Source organism: Kryptolebias marmoratus, linkage group LG13 (genome assembly GCF_001649575.2).
Source record: "Kryptolebias marmoratus isolate JLee-2015 linkage group LG13, ASM164957v2, whole genome shotgun sequence".
NCBI classification, from domain to species: Eukaryota; Metazoa; Chordata; class Actinopteri; order Cyprinodontiformes; family Rivulidae; genus Kryptolebias; species Kryptolebias marmoratus.
In genome coordinates, this window is record NC_051442.1 from 10,301,958 (window position 1) to 10,316,059 (window position 14,102).

General features: G+C 42.5%; 1 protein-coding gene and 1 long non-coding RNA gene across 10 annotated transcripts in view; one reads left to right on the plus strand and one right to left on the minus strand.

Moving 5' to 3' along the window:
- Nucleotides 1-14,102, plus strand: part of fryb (furry homolog b (Drosophila)) — a 53,076-nt gene that overhangs the window by 5,959 nt on the left and 33,015 nt on the right. For 3 of the 7 annotated variants that reach the window (XM_017418077.3, XM_017418080.3, XM_017418078.3), the window contains exon 1: nucleotides 3,004-3,639. The exons of 1 other annotated variant lie outside the window; for it this stretch is intronic. In XM_017418077.3, coding sequence (XP_017273566.1) covers nucleotides 3,399-3,639 — 241 coding nt within the window. In that variant the 5' untranslated portion in view covers nucleotides 3,004-3,398. Of the gene's footprint in view, nucleotides 1-3,003; nucleotides 3,640-13,284; nucleotides 13,418-14,102 lie in introns of those variants that run through there. 3 more of the 7 variants (XM_025006291.2, XM_017418079.3, XM_025006292.2) reach the window with 2 other exon arrangements.
- Nucleotides 7,242-13,020, minus strand: LOC119617564. Of its 3 annotated transcripts, XR_005233893.1 has the most exons (6): nucleotides 12,099-12,228; nucleotides 11,215-11,329; nucleotides 8,540-8,650; nucleotides 8,094-8,332; nucleotides 7,779-7,911; nucleotides 7,245-7,653 (listed from the first exon to the last, which is right to left on the minus strand). It is a non-coding gene; the product is annotated as an uncharacterized LOC119617564 (long non-coding RNA). The 3 variants fall into 3 exon arrangements; XR_005233892.1 differs by lacking the exon at nucleotides 12,099-12,228 and adding an exon at nucleotides 12,256-13,020 and having other exon boundaries at nucleotides 7,242-7,653; nucleotides 8,540-11,329; XR_005233891.1 differs by having other exon boundaries at nucleotides 7,242-7,653; nucleotides 8,540-11,329; nucleotides 12,099-13,020.

Consider the following 14,102-nt stretch of genomic DNA (forward strand, 5'->3'; position numbering starts at 1 on the left):
GAAGCGCAAAGGCACTCCCTGTCTAAACTTTCAGAAATTTATTGACATGTTTCGGTCACTGGAGCTTCATTGGGCAAACAATTTGAAGAATTACAATTAGAAAGTAGTCTCAAGTGTCGACCAATCACATTCAAATGTCACAAACGACGTAAAACACTTCGAACCATTCACGTAATTAACGCCCGAATAATACGAAAGCACAACAGACAGAGATTCAAGGATAAGTTACCTTTCGTGGATATCTGTAACGATGCATCAAGGTGACGTCCTTCGCTCTCACTCTTCTTTAGTACATGAAGCAATCAAATTCATAAAATTCAAGAGACAATAAATGAGTCAAATGTAAATGTGCAGAACCCAAAAATTCTGAAACATTAAATCCAATGAATTAGAGGAAACCATACAAAGACGATTCATCACTCAAACCTTTAGGGACCAAATTATGGGTGTAAACCAGCGATCTGAGTAGCTTGTCCACGTCTCCATCCCTATTCCTGAAATTGTTTGACTAATGAAGAGCAAGGGATTGAAACATCACAATACTATGCAAGTTCTTTCAGTTGCTCCCTTCCTGCCACAACCTGGGCTCAAACCTGCAACCTCAGGATTACAAGACTGTGGCACTGACCACTGAGCCATGGAGAACTGTAGTCATAGAGAAAATGGATTACCTTGGCAGCGACAGAGCCCAAAAAACAATAAAAACTTATTTTGGACCACAGAGATGGCTTAGATATCCAGAACGAACAGTTTAATAAGTTCTGTTGCTGGCCCAAGGCAACTCAACAGCTCTTTTAGATGTTTTCCTCCAACTTCTTTTAGGTAAAATCCTGATGTTGGCTTTTGATTTGTGTGTGTAAATCCAACAATTAACAGCAAAAATGTCCCGTGTGCTAATAACCATTAACCACCTTGTGTTTTAACAAAGCTTAGCTCAGTGGTAAAACCCTACTCTTTAATCAAAGTGTTTGCACTGAATGAACCCCTGTCCCGACCACTTCACAGAATGCTCAAATTCCAGTGTCCATTTTTGAAATATTTCTCCACAGCAAACATTTTGGTAATTTTTTTACCCACATGTTTTTATTACAGCCATATTATTGGTGTGGATGACACGGACTGACTCCCTTTTTTTTACCCCACAAGACATACTCTAGCTGTTAAAATATTCCACTGTGAAACGGGACACCCTTTCAAGAAGCCGGTCTGACATCAGTTGCCACAAACTTCTTTTACCTAAACAGACGAGACATCAACATGTCAGTATGTGCAACGGAACTAGTCGGGCTGCAAAAGACTTCAGCGTGCAGCGTTAAAGAAGATAAGCACTGAAATACACCAAACAATAAAACATTTTAACAGTAAAAATACTTACATTTCATAATAGCTCTGCTCATATCCCTTCAATTACTTCAATGTCCGCCCCTGAAAAACCTCTGATTTATGAGCAAGAAAGCCCTACCTCTTTGTCCTCCCTCTTACATAACAAATAGGATTTGGACACCCCTACCTCCTGGTGTGAAACATTCAAGTTGTAGATTAAAGGTTGGAGTGGGATTCAGCTTTTAATCAGATGTCTGGATCAGGACCTCAGTCCTCTCTCGAGTATCAAACCAAGGTTTAGATCCGAGCTTATGAAGCTTTAATGTATTTTTCGGTCCTGAAAGATGTATGACTCCCAACTAAACACAACCACAACGCCGTAGTTAAAGTGATTAAACTTGTGTCTCAGTCTCCTGGAAGAAAATGTAATGGTTTTTGTTGTTTTACACCCACACGAGCTCCTGGGTGAGGCGCTCGGAGGGACCGATGCCATGACAATAGTAATGTAAACAACAGGAAGTCACCTCGGGGTAGATATCTCCTGAGAGATGCCAACTACCCCACAGAAAACAGGAGCTGAACGCATAAAGGACTCAAACGTGATTTGTGGAGAACCCAAGGAATGTCAAAAACAATTCCGGCGCCATCGCTTTATTGTTTGTCTTGATTCATGATTTGTTTTGAGGAGTGTTGAGCGAGGCTAATGGGGAGTTAGAGCTGCCTGATTTCAGCAGGACACGACTGCGTGTAATTACTGTAACAGGCCGCAAGATAAGACCTACAGGGGTCATTTGCATTTTGAGAGGTCCTGGTCTTTTTAAAAAAAAATGTCCAGGAAGTTTTTATCCTCATGATTACAAGCTGGGGTTTTACAGTGTGGTGTTGTTTATTTCCCTACATGCAGTTGTCAGTTTTTTTTTTTTTTTTTAAACCAGCTCAACCGGGAAAACAGACAATTATTCAAATTTTTATTTGTCTAACTGTACTGTGGTCACACTGGCCACACTGTTTGTTGTTTATCTCTTAAATGCATCTACTAATGAAGACTGAAAGCAGACTCAGAAAAATGTTTTGACTGCACTGAGAACTCTTCCTGTTTGTGTTGGCTCTGTTTGCCCCTGTGTGGATGGGTGTGTCTTCCCTCAGTAATCCAACACCATTAACACGTTGAAGTTACTGTAACTGGCTAAACAGCCTAAACCAGTGAGCACAAGATCCTAGGCTTTTACTCACACCCACACACCCCGTCCCGGCTGCATGAATCAAGCAGATGCACGCCTATCTATCATGTGAAAATGAAACTAGAGTGAAAGAAAAGCAATAGGAAAATAAATAATTTTCTCTTTGCCCAGGAGAGCGTAGTAAGGGGAAGGGGGGAGGTAATAAAAAAACCCCGAAATAATAAAAAAAAAAAGTCTGAGAGTAGGAAAGGGGTTAGAAGACCCACCCAAACTTCCCCAACCACCCAATCAAGCTGCGTTCTTGGAACTGGATCCCTCCCTTGCTCACCACCTGAGAGCGAAGAAACACAGCTGTGCCTCAGAAGACTGACAAAGACAAGAGGGGAAACAACCACAGAGCGAGCGGGAGCAAAACGCTACGCACGTGAAGGGAGTCAAACATCTTGAAAGAATAAAGCCGCCTCCGAACCAGAAGAAGACTCTTGACAGAGTTTTTTTTTTTTTTTTTTTTTTTTTTGCGAAGCCTAAAACAAGGGAGCGGGAAAGTGACTGGAGAGAGAAGAACCTGAATCCTCAGGAGATCTTTGTAACAACGGAGCAATGAGCTCACCGCCTCTGGATTGAATGAAGTCAACATAAAGAGAAGAAACCCTGAGAGGAAACCGGATCCTAAAATGTGGACAAAAAGGAAAAAAAGGCTGTGAAGACAGATTTTACTACTGCCTGAGCACCCTTTTTTTTCATCTGCTTTGCCTTTTACAAACTTTCGTGTTATCCTCCCCCTGCTGAACCATGTAGGCTCTGTTTACGAGCTCTGAAGAGGGCTTCGTTTTGAATATTGACTTCTGGGAGTGGGTTAAACTCCTGCGGCTTGTGGAGTCAATAAGCTGAGACATGTCTGCAGAGGATGTAAGAAGCCACAGCAGCCGGCGGGCTGAAAGTGCTCCATCCGATCACTGTAATGGCCAGTCTGGGAGCGCGGACCAGGAAGTTCAGAACCAGAGCCAAGGCCAGGACGGGATAGTCCTGGACCGCATCGCCTGTCTGTCAGTGGACATGTTTAACCCCAGCGACTTCACTGGGAGGTTTTCAAAGATCCAGTCCAGATCCAAAAAGCGGTCGAGGCTCATCGGAGGTAGGCGGAGACCCACTCTGGACATTTTGTTTTGTTTGTTTGTTTTTAAGCACAACATTAAAATGAACACAGCACCATTCTCATTTTGCCTCTTTGAAGCAGGACATCGTAGAGAGAAAAAAAAAAAGCAGTTCAACATAAATAGGGATACTCAGCTCACCAACTGGAATGTGAATGTTCAGGTTCCAGCTAAGAATTTAAACAAAAAACAGGTTTATTGCTACCTTTCTGGACCCTCTTTGTCTCAGGAAAGTCTCCTTGCTGTGGCTCTCGTAGACACTTTTGAAAAGTAATATCTTTTGTGTTTTGCTAAAAAAAAAGTCACATTCTTCTTCACCAATCCTCGGTCAACGGAAGAGAGACCGAGCCTCACAGAGGTGCACCATTGCTCCGTGGTCCAAACCAACGATTGTTTCTCAGCTTACCTTAACTTCAGAGCGTCTCGCGTCCAAACACTTCCAGATGTGAGAGAATACCAACGGACAGAGTAGCCTTTCATAGCAGAGTGTAGCTGGTAATGAGTAATTCAGTTGTCAAACCCACGAGTTCATAACCTTAAATGGAGAACCTTCTGCCAGCTGGTTTAAGTAAACAGAAATACATCACGGTATTTCTTTGGTTTTGCTCACATTTCCTCCCCTACGTGAACTCTAAATCATCATAATAGTGGTGCATGTGTTGCGCTCGACAAGGAAGGTGTAGCAGCGCCTGACCTTGTGACCTTTTTAGTAGCAGGATGATCTGTACAGCCGGTGCTCTGTCTTTGTCTCTTTCAACAAAAAAATTACAGTAGTATCACTGTATCACTGAAGGCACAAAGAGATCGTTGTTTCTGCCCGTTTTCGCAACAATCGCAGCTGGGTCAAAGTAAAAAAAATGAGTCATTCTTGTTGTTGTGAACTGATTGTTAAACATTACATCAGTACTTACTAGTAGTAGTAAAAGGAGGAAGTAATGCAAGTTAATTAGACACTTTCTTTTTTCTTCAAAAAAAACGATTGATGTCAGAAAGATTTGAATGGAAAGCTAATTAAGCACATTAGTGTAGGCGGTGCAGAAAGGTGCGGGCGTCTTTGTTTTCCTGTGGGGTTCAGCCAAACTTCCGAAGGCGGGAGAAATTCGGGCGTACAGCGAAAGGTGAACAGGGGGAAAAATCTGGGATGAGGCAGTGCCTGTGTCGCAAAGCACCACCTGCGCAAACATGTCGTTCATGGAAGATTAACGGCAGCGTCTTGATAATTAAGTGAGAAGGCTGAAAAGGTCAGACTGTCGACACAAGAAAATGCCGTGAAACTGAGTATTCTTTTGCTTCTTTGCTGTTTGGAAGACAGGTATGCCTGTCATGAAAACTGTCTTCCTACGGCATGGTGGCCGATGTGTCAAGATGTCCCTGCTGTGTAAAACCCTGAACCTCAAACAGGCCCTTTGGGGTCGTGTTGCTGTTCACTCCACTTTAATGTCTGCTTAGCATCCAAATGCTGATTCACATCGTTAGTGCCAAGTCATGTTTTCAGATCAGTACAATCCAGAACATTTTATTAAATTCTCTGTTAAATAAAACCAAAAACACCAATTTTATTAAGCTAATTTCAGCATCTCCAACTCAGGAGATGTTCAGTTTTTTTTGTCCAAGATGATTGGAAACCTTCGACAGATGGATATTTCAAGACATCACAATTCGCTTCATAAATTATTGCAGGGACCTTTCTGTGTGATCGTTGTGGTCTTTTTGGTTTCTTTAGCTGTCCACGATTGGCCACAAGCGTGAGCGTGGCTGTGCACGGTTGTCAGTCTTTCTATATAAGCCTGGAAATAGACCCGCATCCTCTCCGGCATCTATTGGGACTTTGTTTAGCTCCTGGTGGGATAAGATCCGTCGTACACCGGATTTCTAGGTTAAGAAGTGAACGGATTAATGGCATCCATTAGCTGATTATCTGGAAAGTAATTGGAAGGTATTAGGAAGACAAATGAAGTTGGTTTAGGTTAATCACATAAAAAACAAAAACATGTTTCAGTGTTGTCAAAGATGAATGATTGACAGTTGGAAGAGCAGCCCAAATGAACATAAGTTGAGTTTTATTTTAAGCACACAAATTAAATGCAAAACCATATTTTAGTATTACTTACACTCATTAGGAAGCTTGCTGTCCTGGAAATGTGCCGTAAGAAGTTACTTCCTTCTTTGTCTCAGTATTCTGAGGATTAAATTATAACCTGAGCTGATCAACAAACCATCCGGTGCAGATGCATTTGCAGGACGAAGGTTGCATCCAGCTGAAACGTAAAGTCAAAGGTTACAGATCGATGTTTAGTTGCTAATGTGCTTTAATTTTAATGGTTGTACTCTTAGCCGATATTAACACAGAGATCATCGGTTCACCTCTTATCGTATACCCGTTCCAGCCCCAAAATTTCAGTAAAATGTCATTTTCAGGCTCTTTTTTTGTGTCATTTTTTGTAACATCTGTAAAACATTGGTCATTTAAAACATCTCGTATTTCAAGGAAAAATGCTGAACGTGAGTCCAGCTGCTTTAGTGTGAAAATTCACTAGACTTCTGTCTCACTGAGGACAGAAATCTGAAGCATTTGAAGACTGAATGACAGGATCAGATCAAAACAAAGATTTAACACCTCTTTAAACCGAGGTATACAGTGCAGTTCACATCTTACTTAATCGCATGTATGATTATTACGAAGCACGTATATGATTATGTGTGTGTCAGTCTGTGTGTGTGTGTGTGTGTGAGGCACATTCCAGCAGCTGGCATGCCCAGGCCTCTGCTCAGAATGCGTGGAATCCCACGAGCTCCGTCAGGGTGTGTGTCTGCGTCTTTCTGTGCTGGTGATTTTTTAACTTGCGCAGCTCGGGAGGTGAGCGTAGCTGCCACTCGGTTTATTATTAGCCGTGAATATGAATAGATTTTCCTATCGTGGCCGTGAAGTGCTCTCCAACAAGGCTTTTCCATTCGCAGTTGTCTCTGGTCAAACCGAACAGCTGCTTCCTTCACACAGAAAGAAAAAAAAAAAACAAAAAACTCCATCTGTGACGTGTAATACAGCAAACGGCGCGGCGAACAGATAGAGAAGGCACCTTTAATTAGGCAGTTTCTCTTTCATATCGTTTGGATCAAGAAACTATCCCTGCAGCAGATGTAAACACAAGTTGCAGACAGGATTAGGCTTGCAGCCATCCTCTGCTGTGCTCCCCCTCCTTTGAGATCAGGCTTTAATTGTCTCGTTATGTGAATCAGGCCATCTCGTGCGCCGTAACTCTCCGGTGAGCTGCAGCTTTGCATGATTCCGTATCTTATGCATGTTCTGCCCTTCCTCCCCTCGCCGCACACCCGTCCTGTGGCCCCTCTGCAGTTCATCCAGGGAACGACGTGACATCTGTAGTTGTGCAGTTTTACTTCTGCTTTTATTCACCAAACCATAACATCGACATTCTGCCTCTCTGAGTCGTCGTTTGTCTGCCTGCTGGACAGATTTCAGTGAAACACTCAGAAAGTAATTACTAGATATACATCTACAACTGATTAAATTTGCAGTCTGTTGCTAATCAACTTTAGCCAACATAAAAATGGCCGTTCTGCAGCTTAAATTTGATGTGGTAGTTGCTGAGAGTCGTTCACAACATGCTCTATTGCGTCCTTTATAAGGTTCGACCAAAAGGCCTACAGCTCCGTCATTTCTCAACACAAGATGATCTCACTCTGAAACTCTGGCATTAAATGATTAAAGTCAAGCAGTGCTAGGCCTTTTAATTATTAAGGTTTTGTTCCTTTTTATTTCCCACTTTTTTTCAAGGTGATCAAGTCTTGTTTTGGCAAGAAGGAAAACAAATACTACAGGATTTCACACTTGATTCCGTGAAGACAAACAGGAGAAATGAGAGTGAGTTTGTGTGTGGTATCAGTTGGAGGAGGACAGTTGTTGTTAACGATTGGCTGCTTCAGTCTGCCCGTCATCGTTTCTCTTGACTCTCATTGGTTGATGAGGCGTACTGCGTCTGTAATCAGCACAGTGTAAAACAGAAACATTCTTTCATCTCACCATATCTCATTTTCGGAGCCCTCTTTCTTTTTTTTTTTTTTTTGGTTTGTAACTCATCAGTTTTCATGCTCTCCGTCTTACCCTCCTTTATTTGTGTGACGCTCCTTCCTGTTCGGTGTAATTCGCTCTACGTCGTCCTCTGACTCCATCCCTCTCGTCCTCCTTCCTCTAAGAGGATTGGCCGCTCGCTTCCCAACATCTGTGTATCGCTGTCCTGAGAGAGCAAAGCCGAGAGAGGATGGGGGGGTGTTAGCCAGCGAGATAGCATCACAGAGCTCAGGAAAGGCTGAGTGTGCTCTCTTTCTCTCTGACACACACACATTCCTACTCTTCACACACACACACACACGCAGTCAGCATCAGACAGCCGCAACATCCGCATCTCCCGCTGCCCACCTGCACCTCCCTGCCTTTCGCGCTCGGAACGATCTCCCCTTCCTCTCACCCTGCTCCGTCCTCAGCGCCATCAGCCCACCGTCCTGTCCCCCTCGCTGCTGTCTGTCACCGTGGCGACCTAGCCTCCGCAGCCATGGCGACCAGCCAGCAAGATTCCGGGTTCTTTGACATCAGCCTGAAGTCTCTGCTCAAGTCTTTAGGAGGCAGTGAGTACAGCCGTTTGTTTCTGTGTGTCGGAGCTGCCGGAGACAGAAGAACACGCAGCCTAATAGCTCGATCTTTACCGTCAGCGTTTGTCAATATTACGTAATGGAAAAATGGAAGTAGGAGCAGGAGATACCCGCTCCAGAGGCTGAAAGTAAAATGTACTTCTCAGCAGTTTTCTGTTTTAGCGATACGTCACAGTTTTCAGCTAACTAAGTGAAGGATCTTTGACTTGACCTCACCGTTTGGTTACGATCCAGAGGGCTGCCGTCATAAAACAATCATAGATACATCTCGATGGTGAGGTTCGTGAATCAACACCAGGAGGAAGCCTCTGACGTTTACCTAAAACCCTGTGAAATGAGAATTTTGAGAGCGAAAAACAGTTTTTCAAATTGAAATGACTATGGCTTATTTTACAAAAAATAAACACTGGTTTGTGTATTTCCTTGCCCGATTAAACAAATGCCCTCAACATTTCAAACGCCACAGAAAAGCTAACATGATGTGCGATCAGCATCATGGTAATTACTGGAAAGTTACAACAAATCAAAGGTTTCAAAGCCATTACTAAAGACAGTCATGTTATGATCACTTCAGCTGAATCCTGGGTTCAGCAAAGAAAAGATGTGAAAACACACAGCAGCTACAGCAGGAAGGACGACACCTTGCAGCAGCATCTCTGTTGACTCTTTCAGAGTCCTCACAGTCTCTGACCTTTGAAAATGAATGAAAACCATGTTTTCTTCTGCAATCTAACTACTTCTGCCTGCTTTTTGCCTTTTTTTAGCCATTCGTACATTAAAATGCTTGGCTGACTCAGGAGATGAGTGCTGTCACTTTTGTTTTTTGTAACTTTTTATACTTTTTAAAACATTTATCTTTATTTATAGATATGTTCCCCGTAGAAGAACAATTAATCTCTTCAGTTCCCTCAGAAACGTTGTTCTCTTTAAAATCAACTTTAGGATACTTGCTCTATATTTGCCGTCTTTTATTCTATTTTTAGATTTTAACCAGACTTTAGCTACTTTTAACTTTTAGCTAGGATTTAGCTTCTTTTAGCTGGCATTTTTGCTACTTTCAGCTTGCCTCCTGCCACTTTTAGTTAAATGTTTGTTGCTTTTAGTTAGCATTTTGCTACATTTAGTTTTTTCTGCTCTTCTACTACTCTTTGCTTCATGCTACCCTTTTGCTACTTTTTGCTAGCTTTTTGTTACTTTTAACTTTTAGCCACCATTTTGTTACATTTAGCTAAATGTTTGTTGCTTTTAGTTTTTATTTACCCTTTGCTACTCTTTGCTTCATGCTACAGTTTTGCAACTTTTAGCGTTTAGTTAGGATTTAGCTTCTTTTAGCTTTAACAACTCCATTTTAGCTTCTTCAGCAAGTTTAAGCTCCTCATTTTCACAGAAAATATACTTTCTCTAGCTTGTGCTGTTAACATACAAGCTGACAGAATCCAATCGGTTTCTCAGCCTCCCTGTGCTGGATGTCACTCTGAGGCAGGCAGCTTCTCCCATCAGGTTCCAGCTGGACGTGGTGTTCTCACTCCCTCAGCAGCGGGTTCACGGATTTGAGCCGTTATAATAAGCTGAAAGCATCTCTGTCTCATCGCCCCGCTGGGACACATCATCGTCCCGCCTGCAGTTCGCCATTAATGCGACATAAGTTGCTTTTTGTTGATGGAGACGATGCAGATACAACATCAGACTGCTGTTTTTTTTGAAGTGCTGCATTGTGGTGACGTTCAGCTTTTACAAGTTTTCATTTTGTGGATATGCATTCTTCTATAAGTGGTCTTTAGATCACCATTTATGTTTTGCTCCGTGGAAGTAATTAGTCGTCTGAAGCTATGTTGAAACCAGAGGAGCAGAATTTTGTGGCATGTGTTGATGTTTTTTCTGTTATTGCTTTTTATTATTTTTTTAAGAAATTCATCCAAACAAGATAAAATGTGTTTCCACGTGGGAACTCTAAATTGCTCCATTAGGACCAAATTCAGACATGGAGGTCTAAAGTCATGATGGTGATGAGAGGCAGTCAACGTAAAAGGCCAATGAAACCACTAGATAAATAGCTGACATCATTGAGTTGAACTTATTTTATCTGGTGACGCGTTTTTTAAATAATCTTTGTAAAAATCACAGACAAAACGGAAAAAAATTCAAATTTATTGGCAGGTTTAGGACCTAACCTTCAGTCTTAATATCACTGCAACAAAAGGAGATAGGGAGACGATGTTTTTGTCCGCGTCTGTGGGTCGTGTTAGCAAAATATCTGCTGGATCTGCTGGACGGCTTTTAATGAATCTCTCAGGAAGCAACTTCTGATTAACTTGAGTAGAGTCGGACGGCCGCCACAGCTAATCGACATTAGGTAACGCAAAAATGGCTCTAGGTCTGTCAGTTTCAGAGACAGGGAGCTAAAATTTGGTGTGGTAGTAGCAGAGAGTCACCCTCAATTATTATATGTAATTAATTTGTGTATTTAAAAGAAAGTAAATGTAACCTACCAGGAAAATCAGGAATTTAAACATATCTGCCCTAAAATCTCAGGCCTATCTAACTACATTTATTGGAGTCATCATTTTCACCCAGAGTTTAAAATTATTGTGACACTTTCAAGGTTTCGTATCTTCCTGTGACTTCATCAGTTCGACAACAACATCACCTGATTGCTGAAGATGTATCACCCGCCCCGACAGCACACCTCCTTGGCTCTGGTCTGTTCGCTGTTATTGTCTGTGTTATTAGCAGTGACTCATTCAAGCTATGTTACCTAGAAACTGCCAGCCGGCTGCGCAAACACGCACGGGATGGGTAGATCTTAGAAAGTTTAACCACACTTATTAGAAGACTGAACATTTTGTTCGTAGTTTTCAAGTATTAATTAGTGCGCTGTTATTCTTTGTTACCATATACATCATTGTTCGTCTCATCAGTCTCCTCTTGGCAGGCAGGTTGCAGTCTGATATTCCTGCTGTCGCCCTCCGCCAAAAAGGGGAAAGTTGGCCGCCACACCTAAGTGACCTTTACGAACACAAAAATGGCAATAACTCAGTCAGTTTTATAGGTGTGGCGCTAAAATTTGGCATGGTAGTAGCTGAGAGTAACTCTGTTTGTCTGTTAGACAGAGTTTATTGAAAGTAATCATAGGTTGTTCATGTTCAACCGATGAATGTTTGGAGTCAAGCCAATTAAAGATGGTTGCCACAGCCACATAAATGGCTATAACTCGGTCGGTTTTACAGATATTGAGCAGAAATTTGCTGTGGTAGTAGCTGATAGTCATTCCTAACACATATTTTAAGTGCCATTAGATTGTCTTAGATCTTACAATTTTGTGCGAGATTGCACATAATTTTCTTTTCAAGATTTGACCAAAACTAGTCAGTCTCTTCTCAACATAAATGTTTTGAACCCTGGCCAGAAACACAGTGGGTAATGTGCATTTCTTTGAGGATTTTTAAGCCCCTTTCCTTTTTCTTTTTTTTAGATTTTCAGTATAACTGTTTAACTGTCAAAAATAAAAAATAAAAGTGAAATGTCAGAGTAGTGCATGACAAAGAAGAACAAATAAATCACACATTTAACTAAGTTTAATGGCAGTCTGCTGTCATCCCAGTCTTCTCCTTGACATATTTTATGAAATCATCTTGTTTTTCCATCTTACCTTGTCTCAGTCTTACCCACACAGTAGCTCAGATAAAATATATATGTGCAGTAAAATGTGGTGAAACTCGAACGTTATTGACCGAAGATACGGTATTTGTGTTTGATCGTCTAAACGCTGACTCACGCGAATCATGATTAAGATGCTGAATCATGCAAAGGTCGCAGAAAGTCCTCCGGTACGTCTTAATCAGGCACCATTAAGTCTTCCCGCTCATCTCTTCTCTCCCCTGACGAGGCTTAAAGACGCACACGTCGACATTTACACAAACATTTGCGCTCACCTCGTGTTCATGCTCTCTGTTTTTGGAGTCAACTTTGCACATTCAGTTTGCCCACACGACTTCATTTCTCTCATTTCCACTCCTGTCCACGCACGCCCGTGTGTGTGTGTGTTTCTGTCTGCGTGTGTGCGCTTGTGTATGGGTAGGGGTCAGTGGGAGTGGTGGGTATGTAAGAGAGTGACTGCCAGCGGTCTATATATAGTGCCTCCCTCCTCCCCTTTGGCTCCGTCTCGGAACAGTGTTGAAATTCCAGCTCAACTCCTCTGGTCAGACCTCCACAAGGAGACGACTCCACTTAACTCCTACTGACAACTTAAAGACAGCCACGGACCCGCCTTCAAAGAAGCACTTCATTTCAGGTCCTTTTGGAGTTTTTTTTTTTTTTTGCCCCCTGCTCCCCCCTAGTGAGCTTTAAGGATTCCAAGGTCACAGGAACGGCTGTACGGAGAACGGCTGGCAGGTTGGAGGCAGAGGAGCAGAAGTTCAAGTAGAAACTGATAGTTGTTCCGTAGGCTCATGTAGCTGTCAGATACGGGGGCCCTGCAGAGCCTCTGAGCTACCCAAAGCTTCGCTGGAGCGAGACTTTTGGAAAACTTTGGAGCTCTGTTGGTGGAGAGTCGGGCTGTTTCTTTGTCACTTTGAAAGGACGCTGTCACTCTTCGGTGACCCTTTTGGCTCTGAGGAGTCGAGCCGTCTTCACGTGGCCGCTTTCAGTCCGGTCATGGCTCCTCCGGACTGGATGCAGCGTGTCCTCCTGTGTCGGTCGGATCGTGTCTGAGATAGACTCGTAATGCTGCTGCGTTCGTGACATCTTTCTCGCTCGCGTTTCACTTTTTCTGACGGTCCTTTCCTCAAGGATGGAGCTTCACATTTTTAACTTTGGTTAAACTGACCGAGTGTCAGAAACCAGGCATTAGTGAGGGTCTGCGTAGTTTCTGGCATGGAGAAGTAATTGGATGATAAAGAAACGTCCTATTGCAAGGAGTTAGTTTAATCAGATCATGGAAGCCGTCACTGACTCCCTGTGAGGTCCCGCTGCTCCACCGGCCTACTGCTCCTCCCCAGTCCACAGACTGTAACCGAGCCTTTTTGTTGTTCTGGATCATGGAAGTCCCAACTAAATGGAGCAGGGCAAGTGTCATCAGCTTCATAAAGGGTCTTGGTAAGCTTACACGTGCGTGCGTTTGCATCCCCACGTGCTTGCATCGTGCGAGGGCTCAGGTTTCATTCAAACAGATTGTCGGGTCACGCCAGGAGGCCTCTGGGAGTTCGTTCTCACCTCCCCTTTGAGTTCGGGTCACATGGTCATGAAAGGTCAATTAGGCCCAATCTTGTTAACTCGTGGTGTGTGTTGGGGTGGTTGCATTGACTGCACTGGTTGACTTGTGATGAACTGCAAATAACAATAATCTGCAGCTCAAAATGTGCGCAAATTTTGGAAATTTGCTGTCAATTACTGAGGAAACTCCTCCTACATAACTCTTTGAGATTCCTCTAATTCTTTAATACCTTTTTATTATCACATTTTTTTAAGAATGAATGGTATCTAATCTATCTTGTTATGTAATCACCAGTGGAAAATAAAACACAAGTTTCAGTGCAAGTATGCATGCACGGCAAGTGTGAGTAGGTTTTCTCCTTGGCGTGTGTCCCCTTCCAAAGGTAAATAACAATTATCTTCATATTAAATGAAGAAATGATAAAATCCAGCAGCAGATTGAATTTGCTCATTAAAGTTAAAGGTTCAAAATCAAAGATCTGTCTTGGTTGTACCATCAAAACGCAGAAATGGTTCATATAATGTGTGCTTTTAGCAGAACACACAGAAACATAGTTTTTTTATGGTT